At 41.1% G+C, this 21,120-nt stretch overlaps 1 protein-coding gene across 5 annotated transcripts in view; it reads right to left on the bottom strand.

The window, feature by feature from the left end:
* The window catches only part of PCGF3 (polycomb group ring finger 3), a 97,519-nt gene that overhangs the window by 29,963 nt on the left and 46,436 nt on the right, over window positions 1–21,120 (bottom strand). For 4 of the 5 annotated variants that reach the window (XM_030567339.1, XM_030567338.1, XM_030567340.1 and 1 more), the window contains 2 exons: window positions 20,621–20,663; window positions 3,697–3,814 (listed from right to left, as the gene is read on the bottom strand). In XM_030567339.1, the coding sequence (XP_030423199.1) occupies window positions 3,697–3,805 (109 nt within the window). In that variant the 5' untranslated portion in view covers window positions 3,806–3,814; window positions 20,621–20,663. The remainder of the gene's footprint in view (window positions 1–3,696; window positions 3,815–20,620; window positions 20,664–21,120) is intronic. The other variant, XM_030567341.1, reaches the window with a different exon arrangement.

The following is a 21,120-nucleotide window of genomic DNA, read 5'->3' as shown; positions in this document are numbered from 1 at the left end:
TCAAAGTCTACATACATAATTCTGTTTATTTCATTTTACAGAAATTTACAAACAAACAATTTCACATTTTAACCAAATACTATTAGCAGTTTAAAGAAAATCATACAAAATTATTTACTTGGAAGTAACTGATTATACAGACAAGATGAGTGAAACAGACAAGATTTTGATCTACACAGAGCTCTTCTTCTGGACTTCTACAACAGAAGTTGGTCCAAGTTGGTCACCCACCTTGTCTCCCTAATATCCTAGGATCAACCCAAGTACAACACTGCAAACAGTAATTACTTATGTGATAAATAAATTCCAGCTAAAGATTTTTTTTCTCTAATGATTTTTGAGTTACTAAAATTTCTGTGTATATATAAAGTGGGAAATTTGGGTAAGCGAGCATCTTTCCAATAACTCAGGTTAATTCATTATTTTTACCCAACAGTGCTATAAGAGTTCCAAAGACTAAGTTACAGGGGTATACTTTCTGCAGTTAAACAGTGCCATCTACCTCTCAGACAAGTTGATGTATGTTTGAAGAATAATTACAAATCAAAAGCCAAAAGTCAGCAAAGCAAAGGTGTAATGTATGAATGTATTACACTATTTTCAGTCAGTACATTAAAGATAACATTGCTAGCAGCTGTTGTCAATGACTTAACTAGCAGGACAGCATTCTTATCCTGAACAATAAAACAAGTCTAGTAGCACTGCTCACTGAAGCCCAGATCCTGCAGAGGAATCTGCTTCAGTGGGACTCTACACAGGGGAAGAGGTCCAGACTAGCAGAGGAAGCCCAAATCCTGCCCTCAATGAAAGCAGAATCAAACCTATCGTTTATAGCTTTAAATTCAATTGTAAGGTTTTTTCTTTAATAATTGGAGATATACCCATCTCCTAGAACTGGAAGGGACCTTGAAAGATCATTGAGTCCAGCCCCCTGCCTTCACTAGCAGGACCAAGTATTGATTTTTGCCCCAGATCCCTAAGTGGTCCCCTCAAGGATTGAACTACCAACCCTGAGGTTAGCAGGCCAATGCTCAAACCACTGAGCTATCCCTCCCCCTAATTATTTTAAACTATAATTCAGAATGTTTATTTTAAAAAGCATCCACTAGAAAACAGCAGTCACTATCCATTGCAATATCCTGCACCACCTTTCTTATATTTTCATTCCTGCTGGCTTTTTTTTTAATCTCTCTCTCCTCATCTTTTATTATCCTTTTGAATGCTGAAGATAAATATCTGTATTTGGAGCATAACTTTTCATGACACATTAAGACAGCTTTCAGGGGGGAGGGATAGCTCAGTGGTTTGAGCACTGGCCTGCTAAACCCAGGGTTATGAGTTCAATCCTTGAGAAGGCTATTTAGGGATACAGGGCAAAAATCTGTTGGATGATTTAATTGGGGACTGGTCCTGCTTTGAGCAGGGTGTTGGACTAGATGATCTCCTGAGGTCCCTTCCAACCCTGACATTCTATGATATATACACTGCCGTCCAAGTATCAAGGTACAAGATGAGATATTAAAACAATTTAACAAAAGTGGCATTTTGTTATTGCCATTGTTAATGAAAAGGCATGAACAGGAGAAGACAGTTAATAGCTACCAAAATACAGTATCTGTTGGAGTTTGTCCCAGCCAAGTCATAAGACTGGAGAGTTATAATTGCCAAGATACGTATGAAGGAAGCAAGCATAGGAAGAGATGGAGGAAATTTACTTTCCCTATAATTCTGATCCTCTGCAGGGATTCTCATCCCAGTTTTAAATTCCTAACATGACAGATGGAATCCCTGAAATTCTATAGGTTTGAGTATCCCTGAAAGCAATAAGCAGTAACCAGACATGTGAGTCACCCCGCCAGTGACCAGATAGTACCTTGGAATCTTCCGGGTTGGTTCTCAGTTAGTAGGGAAAAAAAAGATCCTTAAAATTAAAGCCAGACACAAAAATAGAATTGATTGAGAGAAGTCAGTGCCTTGAAAGCATGTAATGTGTGTAAATGTTGCAAATAATCCAACACCTTAAACAGCCTCCTCCAAGATAATATTTCCCAAAAGGGAAAATTAAAAAGGCAATTAATTTTCCTTCCTCTAAAGATACTTTTTAACAGAGTGTGTCTTGCATACTCAAGGGATATCCCAAAAGACAAACATATATCCACCAAACAGCACATGCAATATGAACAATGCCAATACCAACAAGATTTCTTGTAGTTTTTAAATTATAGTAAGGGAACATACTCCTATCACCTGTCCAGCTTAATGTAAGCCTAAAGGATGGATCCAGAAGTAACCAAACTTTCCAAAAGCACGGACAATGCAAACGAGTGACATACCTGAAAACACAAAAGCTCGAGGGGCTAGAGATTTGAGCTCTCTTATTTCAGATACAGGTTCTGCAGGATTATCACCCCACACCTGTATTCCTCGTGTCCCAATCCAAGAAATAGTGCTTGGTAAGCATATGCAGCAATGACCATATGTATGCCTTGCCTATGTGAATGGAACATGCTTGCCTGCCATGCACATTTCTGAGCTACAGGCAAGCAAAGGCTTTCCTGCCTCAGATCAAATGAGCCTTGACATGACTTTCTAGCCTTAGGCCTTGCAGATCGTATCAATCAGCCATTTAAACACAGTCCTTTCAGCGATAGCATTGCTGAAGTATGATACCAGGTGGATCAGCAAAAAAACTTTCAACTCATTCCACCAGGGATGAATCATTCCAAAACTAGACTGGTAATTCATGAAGCAAAGAGTAGCAGCAATGAACCAGCAACCTCTTCATCAGAACAGATTCCAGCACAACATTTCAGGGTTATGGGGCACAGTACAGCCCTGGCTGCCTCTACAACCAAATTCTTGCGTTGGGGTGGGAGAAATAAAAACTAGTACAGGACAGGGTGGCAAGACTGGGTGGTGTTTAATCCTAGTACCTCCCTCCGATGGCCCTTATCAACATAATCAGAATAGATAGAAAGCAGACAAAAACCACTAAAAAGAGATACTGCATCACCCCAAAGCTGGAGGGGACAAAGAGCTAGAGTGGTAACTGAAGAAAAAGTTGAATAGGTGGTTTAAAGGCAAGTAGTTAAGATTACTGTACGGGCAGGGTGTGACCACAAGTTTGGGGAGAAGGGACTAGCACTCATGGCTGCTACTACCTATAGTATACTCTAGAATTTGGGATCTCTGCCTGTCTCACTTCAGGGTGAGTTCTGAACAGACGCTATAACCAGAGAATAAGGTGTTTTGTTTTTTTCAAAACAACTTAGTTACAATTCAAAGTCCTTCTAGCATTTGTCTTCATATTCTGAAGTACAAATTTTCTACTAAGTATTTAGTATGATAATTTAACTACCAATATTGAGAATGTGAAAAATCCATCTGGTTATTGCTGTTGCGATAACTACTACTTTTTTAAATCACTGCAAGATATTTTTTAAAACCACTTCTATTTATTATACATGTATATGGTTTCAGCTCTGCGCAACACAGCTAGGGCTCATGCTTTTGCTTCTCTTGTTCTCTTCATGAGACAATATAATTTTTGCTTAAAACATGAAATATATACCAAAATTTGCATTGTTTTGGCAGAGCCACAATAGATTTTTAAACGTCAACTGAAAACTGAAGTATCTAGTATGTAAAAAAACATTAATCTTCTTTAACACACTATAGAATCACAGTCATACTCACAGGTATGTAAGCATTCTGTTACAGTGGTAGCATCGATAAGGTATCCATTGCAGAGACGACAGGTTATATGGGCATTAATATCCCAGAGTTTAATCTTTCTAGTCAGCATCTTTGGTGTCTGTAGAAGAAACACACAATTGTTAGCATCCCAGGTGTACTGATTACGTAGCAAGTCCTGGAGTAACCTAATAATTTGTATTACAGATATCAATATGCAACTTCAGGCTCCCAGGCACTTTATGTATGGAATAAGGGTATTATATAATTTTAAAGAATTTACCTGATAAAAATGGGCAGTGAAACAAACCATGTAAGAATCCTAGAATCTCAGGGTTGGAAAGGACCTCAAGAGGTCATCTAGTCCAACCTCCTGCTCAAATCAAAGCAGGACCAATCCCCAGACAAATTTTTGCCCCAGACCCCTAGGTGGCTCCCTCAACAATTGAACTCACAACCCTGGGTTTAGCAGGCCAATGCTCAAACCACTGAGCTATCCCTCCCTCTGTCTTATCTAGTGCCTTCCACTGGATGATCTTGGGGGCTGATCCAACTCCAGTAAAGGTAACTGGAGTATTTCCATTGACTCCAGTTGGCTTTAGCTCATGCTATTAGTGCATAAGAATGGGCCAGATTTCATACTAGTTGCTTAATTGACCCTTTATTTTGTATTTGAAAATTATACTTTGAAAAATGTAGATGAGAGGGATTGGTAATTACTACATTAATATAGCTCAGATTCTGTAAGCAAGTAGAAGGAGTTGATATTCTGATCTTAACAGTTTTTCTAAATTATGCCAGCATGTTGCATAACAGAGCTCCTTTACCGATGAAAAAGACTACATTTTAGGGCCAAATCCTGCTTGTTTTACTCATAAGTAATCCTATTCAAGCCAATAATTAAAGCATATGAAAGTGAGAAGAGTGGACCCTGAAGAAAGTTCATCAGAGCACAATATCAAAAGGAGTAGGTCTGGTTCGGTAAAATTTATCAAGTTGTACTTTGTATTTATAGCCTATTTTCTCTATAGTTAAAACTTTACTTAGAAATTGAAGAAAAATTGTATTTGAATAAAGTGGCTGTAAAGTAAACTGAAACGGTTTTTCTAAAAGCTAAAACTAGGTTCTCACAAAGAAAAAATATGACTTCAAACATAAAATCAGCTCTGTATCAACAAAATTATCTCCTTTGAAACTAAGAAAGCTGAACTGAACACTTTTTTCCTTCAAAGGTGAAGGAGATCACAAATACCATAACAAAAGGAAAGGAAGACAAGGATTTTAAAACAGAATAGTTCTTTTCAAACCATTTTTCATGGCATTTCTGATATCACTTGCAGAGCAAACAGAAATCTGCAAAAGCCTTTTTAGGGGATGGCACAGGCCTCTGATAATACACCACTACCAATTATACAAAGAAATAGGTATGTACTTTTTCCTCTTCTGGAATTGCAAGAAGTCTGCTTGAAATTTTAAGAACTTTGTATTTCACCCTTAAAACCATTTTAGGATGACAGATATTTATCAAGAGCACTTGAAGCCTGAGAGCCACACTTGTAATTCACTAGTATTACCTTTCACCATAAAGTTTTTGATAACCTGTATTTTTTTTTTAATTGTTTTTGGATCCAGAGAACATGGTCAATTTTTTAACACTACATACATTTTGTTGCAAAACAAATATTTTTTGGAACTGCGGAGAAAAACTTCACAAGAAAACAAAGTAAATGGCTATGATAATGCATTTTGTCAAAAAACAGCTTAACAAAGTTGGTTAAACTAAGAGCTCTCACACAAACAAGTAGCTCACACCTGAAATTAGACTACAGCATGCAAAGCTATATAGCTTCCAGATCCCTTTACTTCCACAAGCATACAGTACACAAGTAACATATATGGAATTAGATTTAAATGCTGGCCCCTAGAATATTTTAACACACTAAATCTTTTCCAAAATTTCAATACATGAGCACTCAGTGTATAATTTATCTTCTCTGTTGCTGTTAGCTGACCCTGCTGGAAAAAATGTGACTTCGTTGCTGACCTGATGCAGGTAGTTTGTTAGTCCCAGCCAGATATTAAGGAGCAAGGATTGGCTCCGTAGAAAGGACCCAGGGTGTGAACTGAGCAGCTCACAAGGCAGAATATGGGAAGCAACCAAGTCTGAGGAAAATACTTACGCTAAATTCTGTGCATCATTTTAGTTCCTTTTATTTAAACAGCAGACCCAGAAAGGGCCAAGCTATGACCTGCTAAAATCTGTGCAATTTTAAGCATGGTAGAGAAGCCACCTGCTTACACATTCTTGCTATAAAGGAACATATATTGGTAGAATAAAATGATAGAACTAACATTAAAGCAGGGAGAAAAACTGGTTTTACAATGTGTTACATTCAGCTCCCACACTGCAGGTGTTACCAAACTGCATTTCAGTAAAATGATTGACGGCATTTGGTTCAGCACTACAAATTTTAGTTTATTTTGGAATATATTTCATAATCTGAATGAAGTTCTTCAGAGCATGCAAGCTTCCCTATTTGGATACAGCAAGAAGATAATGTTTAACGTCTACCTTACACTCTCTGCTTTTTTATTCTTTCCCTCTGTTTAATTCAGGTATGTAATTAAACATGATGGGCCAGCAGAAACCAAGCTTTTGAACCAATATAAGGAGTAACTGGACTGAAAGAAGTACATTACCCTCTATTTTAAGCCACTAAAATGCATTTCACCTCTAGCACTGTAAAAACATAGCATGTGACATAAGAAAAAACTTGAAGGACTTCAAATTCTTAAGGCTGAGAAGACAAATAAATGTACAAAAAAGTGTTGTATGGAATTCTAAGGTTTCATAATCAAATGAAGTAGTGACTAGCTGTTAAGGACGCATCAAAAATGCATTTAACTTGTGTTGTATAACAGATAGGTCAGAACCTAATTCCATAGCATAGATTACTCCTATTTCAATATTCATTTTCTATCTTAGTTTCCAAGCAACTGAAAGATTTAGCAGTTCATAGATAGTAAAAGTCTCGTTAAAAAGATGGTTGCATAGAAGACAGCTGTGTTTACAGAACCCAAAGAGGATAGACTATTTGTGACTTATTCTTAAAATGATGTTCAGGAGTTGGTACAAGTAGTAGCTACTGTTAAACCACTAGATGATGGTGATCACAACAGAATTAGGTTCCACATCTGGGGGGGGGGGAGGGGGGGAAGAATCATACTGTCATGGTGACAACTAACCTTTAGATAAGGACATTTTAAAAATGATTAAGCTAGCCAAATGAAACTAGTGCAAGTAAACTTACATGTAGCCATACTATAATCAAAGGCACACATATCATTAAACAAAGTGGAAAGGTAAAAAAAACAAAAACAATTTGGTAAAATGGCAACTTTCAAGAAGTTGACCAAGCCAAATAGGAATCAGTCAGAAAATGGAAATTCAACACTAGAAGCTCATAGAAAGTATAAATTATAATAGACAGCATGTTAGTTAGGAAGGCTAAGAAGATATCGGAAGGGCAAACAGCCAAAGGCATAAAAACAAATATGACTGACTAAATATTTTAGTAGCAATCTAGCCAAAGAACTGATGAGTCCACAGAAACAGCAAGGAGTAAACAGAGTAATTAATAAGGATAAAAATACTGGCGAACTTTGAGGCAAAAAAAATTTACCTTCTCTAGAGAATGATGGGGGAATTCTTCACATTGTAAAGATAAGCTACTATCAAAACACTGAAAGAGCAACAAGTGGTGCTAGAACAATCTGAGCAGCTAGCTAGCAAAAAGCTACCAGGACCAAGTGTTACACATCTACCAGATCTGAAAGAGTTAAAGAATGAAGCAGCTGAGATACTAACAAAAATATGCAACCTCATTAAAATCTCCTATTATACCACAAAACCAGAGGGTACCAAAGGATGTACACCCATATCTAGAAAAATGCAGCAGGGGCAAACCTGGGAATGAATTAATAGTTTAACTAACTGTTCTGGTAAGGGAAGTCTTAATTAATAAACCCCGGAATGAATAGGAAAGCAGAACAAGCCAACATGGTTTCTTGTAAAGGAAAACTACACATCTCCAATCCATTAAAACTCCTTGAGCATGTTAACAAAACTAGAACACAACACTGGTTGACAAAACTTTCTTAGAACTTTCAAGGAGTCTAGATAACTCACAAGAGTACTGTGAAATTAAAAATTGGCTAGAGAATAAAAAAAATAAAGAGTAGACGTGCTTGTTCAGTTTTCAACATAGCTAACTGTTAACAGTGGTGTGCCTCGAAGTTCTGTACTACAACCAGTGCCAGATATATTTGTAAATATTTGGACATGGGGTGAGCAACAAGTTGTCAAATTATGAAGATCCCAATTACTTAGATTAGTCAAACCTGAGAAGAGTGAGGTAGTACAGAGGGAAGGCAGATAAATGGGGACATAATGGTAAATTCAACATTAATAAATGCATATTAATGCACACTGGAAGGAATCAAGTATCAGAGGGGTAGCCGTGTTAGTTTGGATCTGTAAAAGCAGCAAAGAATCCTGTGGCACCTTATAGACTAACAAACATTTTGGAGCATGAGCTTTCGTGGGTGAATACCCACTTCGTCAGATGCATGTACTGGAAATTTCCAGGGGCAAATATATATATGCAAGCAAGCTAGAGATAATGAGATTAGTTCAATCAGGGAGGATGAGGCCCTGTTCTAGCAGTTGAGGTGTGAAAACCAAGGGAGGAGAAACTGGTTTTGTAGTTGGCAAGCCATTCACAGTCTTTGTTTAATCCTGAGCTGATGGTGTCAAATTTGCAGATGAACTGAAGCTCAGCAGTTTCTCTTTGAAGTCTGATCCTGAAGTTTTTTTGCTGCAGGATGGCCACCTTAAGGTCTGCTATAGTGCGGCCTGGGAGGGTGAAGTGTTCTACCGGTTTTTGTATATTGCCATTCCTAATATCTGATTTGTGTCCATTTATCCTTTTCCGTAGAGACTGTCCAGTTTGGCTGATGTACATAGCAGAGGGGCATTGCTGGCATATGATGGTGTATATTACATTGGTGGACGTGCAGGTGAATGAACCGGTGATGGTCTGTCTGATCTGGTTAGGTCCTGTGATGGTGTCGCTGAAGGACTGTCTGGATATGTGGACTCTCTACTCAGGCCCTATGCCACCAGCACTCCCAGCTATCTCTGTGACACCACTGATTTCCTGAGGAAACTACAATGCATTGGTGACCTTCCAGAAAACATCATCCTAGCCACAATGGATGTAGAGGCTCTCTACACAAACATCCCACACACAGATGGAATTCAAGCTGTCAGGAACAGTATCCCTGATGATGCCACAGCACAACTGGCTGCTGAGCTCTGTGCCTTTATCCTCGTACACAACTATTTCAAATTTGATGACAATATATATCTCCAGATCAGTGGCACCGCTATGGACACCCGCATGGCCCCACAATATGCCAATATTTTTATGGCCGACCTGGAACAACACTTCCTCGGCTCTCGTCCACTCATGCCCCTTCTCTACCTATGCTACATTGATGACATCTTCATCATCTGGACCCATGGGAAGGAGACTCTGGAAAAATTCCACCACGATTTCAACAGCTTCCACCCCACCATCAGCCTCAGCCTGGACCAATCTACATGGGAGGTCCACTTCCTAGACACCATGGTGCAAATAAGTGGTGGTCCCATTAACACCACCCTATATCGAAAACCTACCGACCGCTATGCCTACCTTCATGCCTCCAGCTTCCATCCCGGGCACATCACACGATCCATTGTCCAAAGCCAAGCACTGAGGTACAACCGCATCTGCTCTAACCCCTCAGACAGAGACCAACATCTACAAAATCTCCACCAAGCATTCTCAAAACTACAATACCGGCACAAGGAAATAAGGAAACAGATCAGCAGAGCCAGACATGTACCCAGAAGCCTCCTACTGCAAGACAAACCCAAGAAAGAAACCAATAGGACTTCACTGGCCATCACATACAGTCCCCAGCTAAAACCTCTCCAACGCATCATCAGGGATCTACAACCCATCCTGGACAATGATCCCACACTTTCACAGGCCTTGGGTGGTAGGCCAGTCCTCGCCCACAGACAACCTGCCAACCTGAAACATATTCTCACCAGTAACTGCACACCGCACCATAGTAACTCTAGCTCAGGAACCAATCCATGCAACAAACCTTGATGCCAGCTCTGTCCACATATCTACACCAGCGACACCATCACAGGACCTAACCAAATCAGCCACACCATCACCAGTTCATTCACCTACACGTCCACCAATGTAATATACGCCATCATATGCCAGCAATGCCCCTCTGCTATGTACATCAGCCAAACTGGACAGTCTCTACGGAAAAGGATGAATGGACACAAATCAGATATTAGGAATGGCAATATACAAAAACCGGTAGGAGAACACTTCACCCTCCCAGGCCACACTATAGCAGACCATAAGGTGCCCATCCTGCAGCAAAAAAACTTCAGGACCAGACTTCAAAGAGAAATTGCTGAGCTTCAGTTCATCTGCAAATTTGACACCATCAGCTCAGGATTAAACAAAGACTTTGAATGGCTTGCCAACTACAAAACCAGTTTCTCCTCCCTTGGTTTTCACACCTCAACTGCTAGAACAGGGCCTCATCCTCCCTGATTAAACTAACTTCATTATCTCTAGCTTGCTTGCATATATATACACACTTGCCCCTGGAAATTTCCAATACACGCATCTGACGAAGTGGGTATTCACCCACAAAAGCTCATGCTCCAAAATGTTTGTTAGTCTATAAGGTGCCACAGGATTCTTTGCTGATTTTATTGGAAGGAATAATTCCTACTACTCGTATTACTGCGTTCAGTATCACCTTTAAGCACTGAGGCCCAGATTTTTAAAGGTATTTAGGCATTACTGCACTCAGCGTCACAAGGCTTGAATTACTTAGGGCAGCGGTCCCCGACCTTTTTCACAGGTGAGCGTCAGACAAAGGACCGTGGCGGCGGTCGAGAACCCGCCGAAATGCTGCCGAAATCCGGCGGTGATGCCTTTGGATGACACCACTTGTCGGCGGCAAGCGGTGTCATCCAGAGGCGTCGCTATCGAATTTCGGCGGCATTTCAGCGGGTGCTCGACCGCCGGCCAGGACGCGGGCGCATGCTTAGTCCCGCGTTGGTGACTCCTGACTTAGGGGGTGTCTGCACCACAATCAGGAGGCGTGATTGCAGTTTAGGCAGGCATACCCACGCTGACCTTAATCTAGCTACTGCTGCTAAAAATAGCAGTGAAAATGCAGCAACACAGATTCCCAGCACAGACTAGCAATGCGAGTACTTACCCAGTGTTCTGGGCAGAGTTCTACAGCCCACGTTAAAGCCTGTGATTACTCTTAGGCACTTAGGCCCTATTTTTTATAACTATTTAGGCACTGCTCATCTCAGCATCACAACTCCTAACTGACCAAGGAGCCTAAGGAGATGTCTATCCTACATACTGCAGTTGACTCAAGCCACATCAGCATACAGCTGCCAAACTCTGCCTATTGCTCAGGCGTGTGCATACTTGGCTGCTTGCAGCAACACTGCACATAGACAGACATTCTGGTGAGTATGTAAATTGCAGTGTACCACAGGTAGGTATCCCAGTGTGCCACTGTCCAGCACAATACCTTTTGGGAAATTTTTGCAACACGTTGTGGGATAGAAATGGCTTGCCCAGGGATCTCTTGGAGCTAGGGGTCGAATTCCCTGCATGCAACTTTCTCGATCCCACAATGCCATCCGTATCCCATAATTCTGACACCACTTTTTAAAAATCCAACAAAGCCACATGGCACTTTTTGGTGCTTGCCATCTGTGACAAACATGGAGTTTACAGAGCTCTGCACTATTCTCATAAACACTGCAAATACCGGATGAACGATTCTCCTGTATTTGCAGACCTGCAAGTAGCACTGCAGCAATGAGAGACAGGAGAATTTCTCCAAGGACAGCTTGCTGAGACACACAGCGAAAGACAATTCAAGGTTGCTGGTGGCATTCAAAAAGCAGTTGCAGACTGTGCAGCACTGCTTCTGAGCCTGAGAAACAAGCACTGACTGTATCACAGGTATGGGACAAGCAGCAGCAGCTGCAGCACTTTAGGATGCAAAAGGCCACATTCCAGGATCTATGTGCAGAGCTCGCCCCAGCCCTCCAGCACACGGACACCAAAATGAGAGCTGCATGGACAGTGGACAAGCGGGTAGCAATCTCACTCTGGAAACTTGCAACATGGGAAATCATTTTGAAGTTGGAAAATTCAGTGGAATGTTCTTTGCGCCTGGAGCTTTAGACGCTGTTTGAACTGTGTAGTGCTTGTTGTACACATTCATAAATATGACCAGGGTTTTTCCTGAAGCTATGAATTCCTTGGTGCTTGGTGTGTATTTATAAGTACTGAACGCTTTGACTAACTCTGCATTCTGCAATATTTGTTGTGAACTACTAAAGATAATAAAATTACCCAAAAATAGAACTTTACTGAATGGGAGGGGGGGGAAGAGAAGTGCAGAAAAACAATATGCTAAAAAATAAACCAATCTTCCCGCACCCCCCACCCCCGCACACACACACAGACAATGTTAAACAAGTTTCTAACAAATCAAGGAGATAAAAATTTAAAATTAGAACAAAAAATAATTTTGTTCATTTGAGTGCACAAATGTAGTCTGTTATGGCTACAGATATAGTGAGCTGTGTAAACCACAGATTAGCACATGCAAAGGTGTGGTTTTCCTTGCTGTCCCCCCACATGGACTGGTAGGAGTAAGGATGCAGTCTGTGATGACATGTGGTATTTTGGGGGGTGTAGGAAGCAGTGATCATGGAGTTCTCCAAGGACTGCAAAAGGGTACAATCCAGCATTTTTGGACTTGTAGGTCAACTAGGGTCTGCAGCATTTGAGCAGGCAGCCTGAGAAAACCCATTATGTCCAGGTGCATTTCCCTCTTTTTGTCCTGCTAGAACTCCTGAGTCTTTTCCTATCCTCTCTGCCTTTCTCCATGCTGCCCTCCAAGCCCTTTGTTCAGTCTGATGCAGCACTGGCTTGAAAGATCTCACAGCACATGTCCACCTAACTCCTCTTGTTTTCATCATAGTCAGCCGTTCTGAGAGTGTGAAAGGGACATCCCTCAAGTCCACCACGCCAGAAGTTGCTGATAAAAACGGAGACTAAATCCAGTGGTGCCAGTCACAATTCAAAGGGAAAGAATTTTCCAAACTCCTTTCCCTTATTCCCATAAATACTTTTTAATAAGAAATTCTTATTAACACAGCAGCTTCAGAAGGCCTCGGCAAAGCATCAGTCTCCTGCCCCAGCCATGGTGAGCATGGCCCACGAAGGGTGAGAGTGGGAAAATATTTTCTCTTACATGAAGCTATAACATTTCAGTCCTTATTCCACGGGTAGGAATATAGGACAATGGCACTGAGTATTGACACTATTTTCCACAGGCAGTGGTTATTTCAGCTGATCTCACTCCTGAGCACCACAAAGGCACAGCTGCTACTAGCACCCCAAAGCTGCCATGGCCTGTAATGCTTCTTGCTTGTTTAGTCTCAAAACAGATCCTGGCTCATAGCATAGCTGGAGCCTCCACCACATCTCCCCCTCACTTTTCATGTCAGGGGTTGGTGTCTTGGACTCCTCCGAGGTATCCACAATGGTCTATGCGGTGCCGGTGGGGTCTCTACCAAATATGGCATCCAATTCCTTGTAGAGGCAGCAGGTCTGCAGTGCAACACCAGACCTATACTTGCACTCTCAGGCCTGGGGTATCCCTGGGAAAGCTCCTTCACTTTCACCTGCTACTGCTGCTGTACCCATCTGCCTGCATCATCTCTGCAATCTGCTCACAGGTCTCCACATTTCTACAGCTGTATTTGCACTGCCTTTTCTCCCCACAGGCCCAGGAGATCCAACACTTCATGTTTACTCCAGGCAGGGCTGCATCTGGTGCATGCAGCCAACATGAGTTGGGCAACTGCACACAACAAGGGTGAGCTGCTAAGCGTGCTCACCAAGTTTGGCAACCAGAAGAGGTATTTTAAAAACATTCAAGAGCTTTTAAAGGGGGGTGATTTCCAGCCTCTATGCCCCTGCGCAATGGAGTTTAAAATTGTGACCAGAGTGTTCACACCAGTTAGTAAATATTAACCCTTTTAGTACTCTTTTCCTTTTTATATATTAAATTCACTTGCCTATTAACTATTCTTTATGGTATCAGCCGCCTCCATTGGCCCGGAGTGGCGAACCGCAGGCAATGGGAGCCGCAATCGGCCGAACCTGTGGAGGTGGCAGGTAAACAAACTGGTCCGTCCCACCAGGGTGCTTACCCTGGCAAGCCACGTGCCAGAGGTTGCCGATTCTTGCAGCAGAACCTGAGAGTTACGAGCACCAGAGTGACAAACTGACCAGTCAACCACACACCTCATTTAGAACTAGAAGTACACAATCAAGCAGCAAGAGACCAACAAAAACCAGAGGCAAATACTGTATAGTACTTTGTTAAATGTTAATTACTAAAAAAATAAAGGGAAAGATTTGACAAGGTAAAAAAAGATTTCACAGGGTAAGGAAACTCTTTGAGCTTATTTCATTTAAATTACGACGGTTAAAAGCATTTTCTTCTGCATAGTAAAGTTTCAAAGCTGTATTAAGTCAATGTTTCAGTTGTAAACTTTTGAAAGAACAACCATAACACTTTAGTGTTCGTAACTCTGAGGTTCTACTGTAAAAACAAGACTGAGTGATTGATAAGATTTAGTTATGTCCTTTGATTGAGGTGGATCTTGTTATTGCAGATGTTTTCTGTAATGGATAAAGTAAGGATCCAATGAAAGATGTTTATGTTAACTCAGTAAGAATTACTGGTTTGTCACAGCTATCAGTAATAATGATTGGATTATAAATTCCCTTCATTTTATCAATCATGTAACCCAAAGAGAACACAGGAAATACCAGAAGTAATCAGGTAAAGAGAAAACGTCAAAATAGGACACAGTGGAAATTAATTGTGGGAAAGCATTTTTCCCTCCAAAAAGGGGTTTCTTTGTCTCAGACCCTAAAAAGAGAGAGAGGGGTTTTGGAAATTAGATGGGGAATGCAAAACTGTCAGCATCTCACCAGTTACAGAGGTGCGAGAGACAGAGGCCAGCTCCTTCCCTCGCATCCCACAGTAACGTATCTATTCTTTCTGTATAATGCTGTACTAATCTCTGATTGATAATCTTTGATTAAATAATACTGAGATAAATGAAGAGGAGAGTAGCTCCCTTTTATGGACACTCAGCAAGCCAGTAGCTATAAAATCCTTCTTAATAGCTGTTCTGTAATTGCTCTACATGTAAAAGGTTAAAAAGTCTCACTGCTATGCATAGGTAATAGGAAGTGAGTGGGCACCTGGCCAAAAGACCCAATGGGAAGGCTAGAAACGCTGTAAAATTGAAAAAAGGAATCCCCTTTTGTCTCCGTCTGTCTGTCCTCCCAGGGAGAGACGGACAGGGCAGCAGCTATGCTGTAAGAAGCTTGAGCCAGATATGAAAAAATCATCAGTATCACACCTACAAACTACTCATTTAAAACTCCAGATACGTACGTAGATCAGTAAACATCTAGGAATACATGATTTGGTTTATCCCTTTTATTTCATTATGGCTTGGGGAGTCCTCTGTGCTTTTGTTTTGCTTGTGACCTTTAAGCTGGATCTCAAGAAGGCTATGCTTGGTGCTTAATCCTTGTAGTTGCTCTTTTAAAATCTAGCAATAGCCTGAGTTCCCAGATGTATTTTCTTCCTTTCTTTTTTATTAATAAGATTTACCTTTTTTAAGAACAGGATTGGATTTGTGTCTTAAGAGGTTTGGGCATATGTTGATTAATTAGCTGGTAGCAACAGCTGATTTCCTTTTTTCCCCTCTTCTTCCTCCTCCTCAGCTCTTCCCCGAGGTGGGGGTGGAGGGTGAAAGGGCTTGAGGGTACCCCACAGGAAGGAATTCCCAAGTGTGCCTTCCTGGGCTCTCAAAGGGGTTCTGTACTTGGGTGGAGGCAGCATCTACCAATCCAAGGTCAGAGAACAGCTGTAACCTTGGGAGTTTAATACAAGCCTGGAGTGGCCCCCACCTTCTTCACCTGAAGTGTCAGAGTGGAGAATCAGCCTTGACAAACACCATTTAAACCTGTTGTTTAACAATCAAATTATTAAAATCATACACATAACAGTGTACACTGTTGCAGAGAATGAGGCACTGTGGGACAGTTTGGAGGGCTGTTAAGGTTGCCAAAGGTCATGCACTGTCTACACTCGCACTATGTCCCTCTGCCATTCAGGGAGGTGGTTTTATTGTGTCGCTGTGAAAAGGCACTTACATTGGCCAGAGACAAACTGAGTGTTAGACCATACATGTAGACACACACATAGACCTAACTTTGTAGTGTAGATCAAGCTTTACATACTATTAAGTTTCAGTGAGAATTAGACTCCTAAATGCTTAACTTTTGAAGAGAAGACTTAGGCCTTGCAATGTTGAGCTGAACAATGCCTAAATACCTTTAAAAATCTGTAAAAGCAACAAAGAGTCCTGTGGCACCTTATAGACTAACAGATGTATTGGAGCATGAGCTTTCATGGGTGAATACCCACTTCGTCAGACGCATACATCCGACGAAATGGGTATTCACCCGCAAAAGCTCATGCTCCAATATGTCTGTTAGTCTATAAGGTGCCACAGGATTCTTTGCTGCTTTTACAGATCCAGACTAACATGGCTACCCCTCTGACACTTTACAAATCTGGTCTTTAAGACCTCGGCCTTACTGTGGATGGCTCCACACTGACAGTCAAATAAAAGAACAAGTGTTAGTATACACAGAAAACACTGTATCATTGATTTATCACCTCAAACAGTGTTTTCAGTTATGGTCACACAGTCTCAAAAATATACAGCAGACAGAGGGGTTCTGAGCCAGTTAAAGAATGACTTCTACAAGATTTGCACTAGAAAGGCCAGACACGGTTTCATTTAGAGAGGAAATGAATAAGGAAGACATGAAGAAGTACAGCAATTACTGATATACAGAAAGTAATTTGTATCTTATTCATCTTCCCTCATAATGCAAGAGAAGGTTCAATAATATAAAAACAACAAATATAGGTTCAAATAATATAAAGACAACAAATTTTTAAAAGAACAAAAGGAAATATCTTGTAGCAGTCAGTTCCCCAAGCTGATTATGTATTGTGTATAGTATTGAGGGCAGGATTATTGATACCAACAAAACCATGCAGAATTTTTTCTTGAGAACTATGAAATAGTTGAGTAAAACCCTCTCCCTTGATGCTGAGGTGGCACTTACTATACAGCTCCTCACTCAAGGAGAGTCTCTACCTCCTGCTGGAGGATCTCCTTGGGAAAGGGTCCCTGAAGATGGGTTTTGGAGGCAGCAGAGAATGGCTACACCTCTGAGTTTCTAAGTGGATATTTGGTACCCATTTGTCCTTTGTTATAGCATTCCAGTTGTGGGCAAGGTAAGGTAGGTGGATGCCAAAAGGGGAGTATGGAAACAGATGGCGATGGCGTCACTGTTAGGTTGCATCTCTCAGGTGTCCTGTCAAAGGGAATCTTTAGAAGTGAATGAGGCTGGGTGACTGTCATTGAGGTGGATGGAGCTGCATACCTTGGCCCGCACCCTTTGATGCTTGTGTTGCGAATCATATGGTTGCTGGTGACGGAAACGCTGGGGAAGAGGCCTTGGCTTATGTATGCCTGTTTGTGTTGCCTTCCTCTTCAGGGCCAGAATATAAATGCCCAGAGATCAGAGGGATGTCCTGGAGACATTTAATGAGTGCAAAGACTGTTTTCTCATTAAAGAGATTGGTTCTGCCAACGAGCAAGTCCTCAATGGTGCTGCTCACAGTTCAACAGGCTCTGTGATATGCCCTCAGTTTATCAATAGTCTCTTGGAGGAACCCTTTCACCTCTGCAAGTATCCAAGCAGGTTTTCAAAACAGGAGTAGGATTTATTAGTCAACTGGAACACAGCACTGGAAATCCTTAGGTTAGCCCATAGAAATAAAGGTTAACACACTAGTCAAGCCAGATCAATTCACCAGCCAAGCAGTAATGAACTCCATTTTCAGACTCTGTCTCTGATTTTCCTATTCAGTCCCAGTAGACAGCAGCCTGCCTCTTCCAAAAATCCACTCCCACCTGAAACCTTGCTGTCAAGCCAGGGGTCTCTGCTGAGCTCCCTCCTCCTCCCTCGGGGTCATTGTTTCTTAGCCGTCAATGTTCTAGTGATTGGGGGTTTTCCATTGTCTTCTCAGGTTTTCCACTGATATTGGTCTGCTAGTCTTTTTAATGACCTAGTCAGTCTGCTCAGATAGACCTGGGGTTTTTACAACATACTGCTTCCACAAACCCAATCTTCCTACCTCCACAGCATCTTAGTTGTGGGAGATCAGCAAGCAGCAACAATTTCCAAAGGGAGGCAGGCTAAGGAGCTGGTAGAGGATTGCTCAACCAATCCAATTTAGCTTTGACAGTGAAAAGGGAGTGCTGAATAATAGGTATACATTCAACATCACGTAGCCATCTCACAATTTCTGAATATCGTAAAATTCAGAGACAAGCTATTATAGAGCTCACAAGAAGTACCTGGATCCTTACCGGGACTGAAGTTTAAATGCAGTTATACATTTTCTGTTTATAATAATAAATAAAAAGTATCCATACAGAGATTAAGCACCCTGATAATTATTTCAAACTGACGAAGACAAAGCACAATAAAAATAATTCACACCTACCTAGCAGCAGCAAATCAAATACTAAGGCATCATATCAGCCTATTTAAGCAATATGTGAACTGAATTTTCTTACCCTTTGGACTTCTCGCCAACTGCAGTGAATACCTAGGAAAATCTTCAAGTTCCTTCGCCAAATCCAAGTATAAATTAACAACTCTCTATGATCAATTAGTGTAGTGTGAACACATTAGGTACACTGTCGTGTTAGAAGACTGGCAGTATAGGATTCAAATGGAACTCAAACACTAGCTTTGGCAGGAACTTGAAGTAGGATGAGGATGAAAATTCTGACTTTTTCCAGGGCTGGAGCTGCACTGCTAATATACTAGGCTGCATCTGAGATTTTAATGGTCATTGTGGAAATCTGGATGGGAGAAACACACCCTGCATCCCTACCCCCCGTTTAAGCTGTTTTAAGCAATAGTCCACAACAGCAGAGACTCACAGATAGACCAAACAATATGTAACATTTTGCCAAAGATTTTCATAATCTAGTGACTATTGAAGGTTGGACTTGAAAACTTTAATTCTTATCCCAGCAAAAGGAGCAAGTGCCAAAAGTCATGAGAGGTAACATATGTTAGTATTGTAATCTAGGTTTGTGGACTATAAAAATAAGATACTCTGGAGTCTACAGTAACTCTTTCTAACTCTGATAATCATGAAACCTTTGTAAACTCCAGGATAGACCTGAAGTTAAGCTGAGTCCAAGTTGTTCAAAGAGGGAACAGGAAGCCTGAAACATAGGTTAACCCTTGGCAAAACTGAGCTCTGGTGAGCTAGTCTTTCAAGTAGGTGGGTTCTTGAAGACATTGACAATGGAACTTAATAGCAAGTGATGCCAGACTCTAAGTCAACAGCTGGAGAGTCACTACTAACCCAAACAGAAGCAGTTTATACTGGGAACGGTCATTGTTCAACCTGAACTAAAAGCACATACTTGTGGCATGGTGGAGAAATGTGAAACCTCCCCAAGTTTGAGAGTTCTGAATCTATCCTGACAAACAAGGAAAAGATTATAGCTGTTACTTTGAAAAAAGTTGCTGAGCTCTCACTGCACTAAAATTGGTTGATGCTTCTTCCTTTTTGTGCATAAGGGGGAAAAAACCTATTCTTGTGAAGCTCTCCAAAACCTAGTTCTATTGTTCCTAATTGAAGGAGGAATACTCTTCCTCAGTTTGAGAGTCATCCTTAAAATGGACAGGAAAACAGAAGGGTGATGAAGCAGCATAGATTCAAATTGGAAAGGACTGCCAACTCTAGCATCTGTAACACTAAGTGTAGACATGATCATATACCAAATCTGGAGAGGGAAGCAAAGCAGTCCCCTAAGAGATGGAACATGGAGGCCAAACTAGAATCAAGGAGCAATACCAAGCTCCCTCTCAACATACCTAAGTTATTGCTTTGATAGAAGCTGTGGCTGGAACCAAGGCAGTTGAAGAGAGTACTGATGAGGATATGATTTCATTGCTGGATCACTGGGACTGTTTTACAATGCTCTTTGCATTTGATACCCCAAGAAAGCCAGTTGGGGTGACTAAGAAGGGTATCTGAAGTACTGTCCCATCCTAAAGGAAGAAAATCTTTAATTGGGGAGGGGGGGGGGGAAGGGAGAGATAGGCTGGGTATTAAGCTACAGTCCCAGTCACCTTGTAGTTTCCCAGAGTATTGTTCTGTCAACAATAAAGAAGTCAAGATCATCAAACAGAAGGTTACGCAGTTTATTCTGAACCTCTTATAGTAAACTGAAGATTTTAAGTGGTGACAGTGATGAGACATTCTTTCTGGTGCGATCACAAGCCCCCTGTTCAGATATGTGAAGAGATTCCAGCGCTGAAAATAGAATTTTATTTTTCAGCATGGACTATAGAAGTACTGCCCAGAGATTTTTGAGGACCCATTTTGGTCTAGTGGAAGTTCAGTTTGGAGCCTCTTCATATTTTCTGAGACTTGACTAGAGGACAAGCTAATGGACATCCCTTGAAGGAATGGCCTTGTCCCCAGTGGTGTATATGCTAGTCAGGAATATTTCTGGCTACATGAGGCATACCTCTTAAAACTGCATTTCTTTTCAGAGTCTGCCATCCAGAGACCTGAAAAGACAGAAAAATAATCTGAACGTTAAACACTAGAGCGGCCAGAAATCCAACCACTCCTAATAAAAAGATTTAACCGACCAATTCACCTAATACTAATCTAAATTTGCTCATCTAACATTCAGCAGCAAAATTTATTACTTTCTGTAGAGGAAAGAAAAAGGAAGGAAAACCCTGCCATAGCTAGTAGAAAAAGGAATTCCAGGAAGCTCTCATATGATGTCTCTTAACATGGCTCATCATATCATGGGAAATTACTTAAAACTCAAGTGTTTCTGTCACCATGTGGTGGCCAGAAAGAATGATATCCACTTATCTGCACAAATAAGACAATGACAAAAAACTCAGCAGGCCCACAAATTACATGCTTAATTTCCCATCTGAGGTCAAAAGATTTTGGACAGGAGCCAGTTTAACCACCACCAAAGTGAATTTCAGTATTTCAATTTTCAAG

The sequence above is a fragment of the Gopherus evgoodei genome, chromosome 6 (genome assembly GCF_007399415.2).
Source record: "Gopherus evgoodei ecotype Sinaloan lineage chromosome 6, rGopEvg1_v1.p, whole genome shotgun sequence".
NCBI classification, from domain to species: Eukaryota; Metazoa; Chordata; order Testudines; family Testudinidae; genus Gopherus; species Gopherus evgoodei.
The sequence above is the reverse complement of the archived record's forward strand: the minus strand, read 5'-3'. Positions and strand labels throughout refer to the sequence as shown.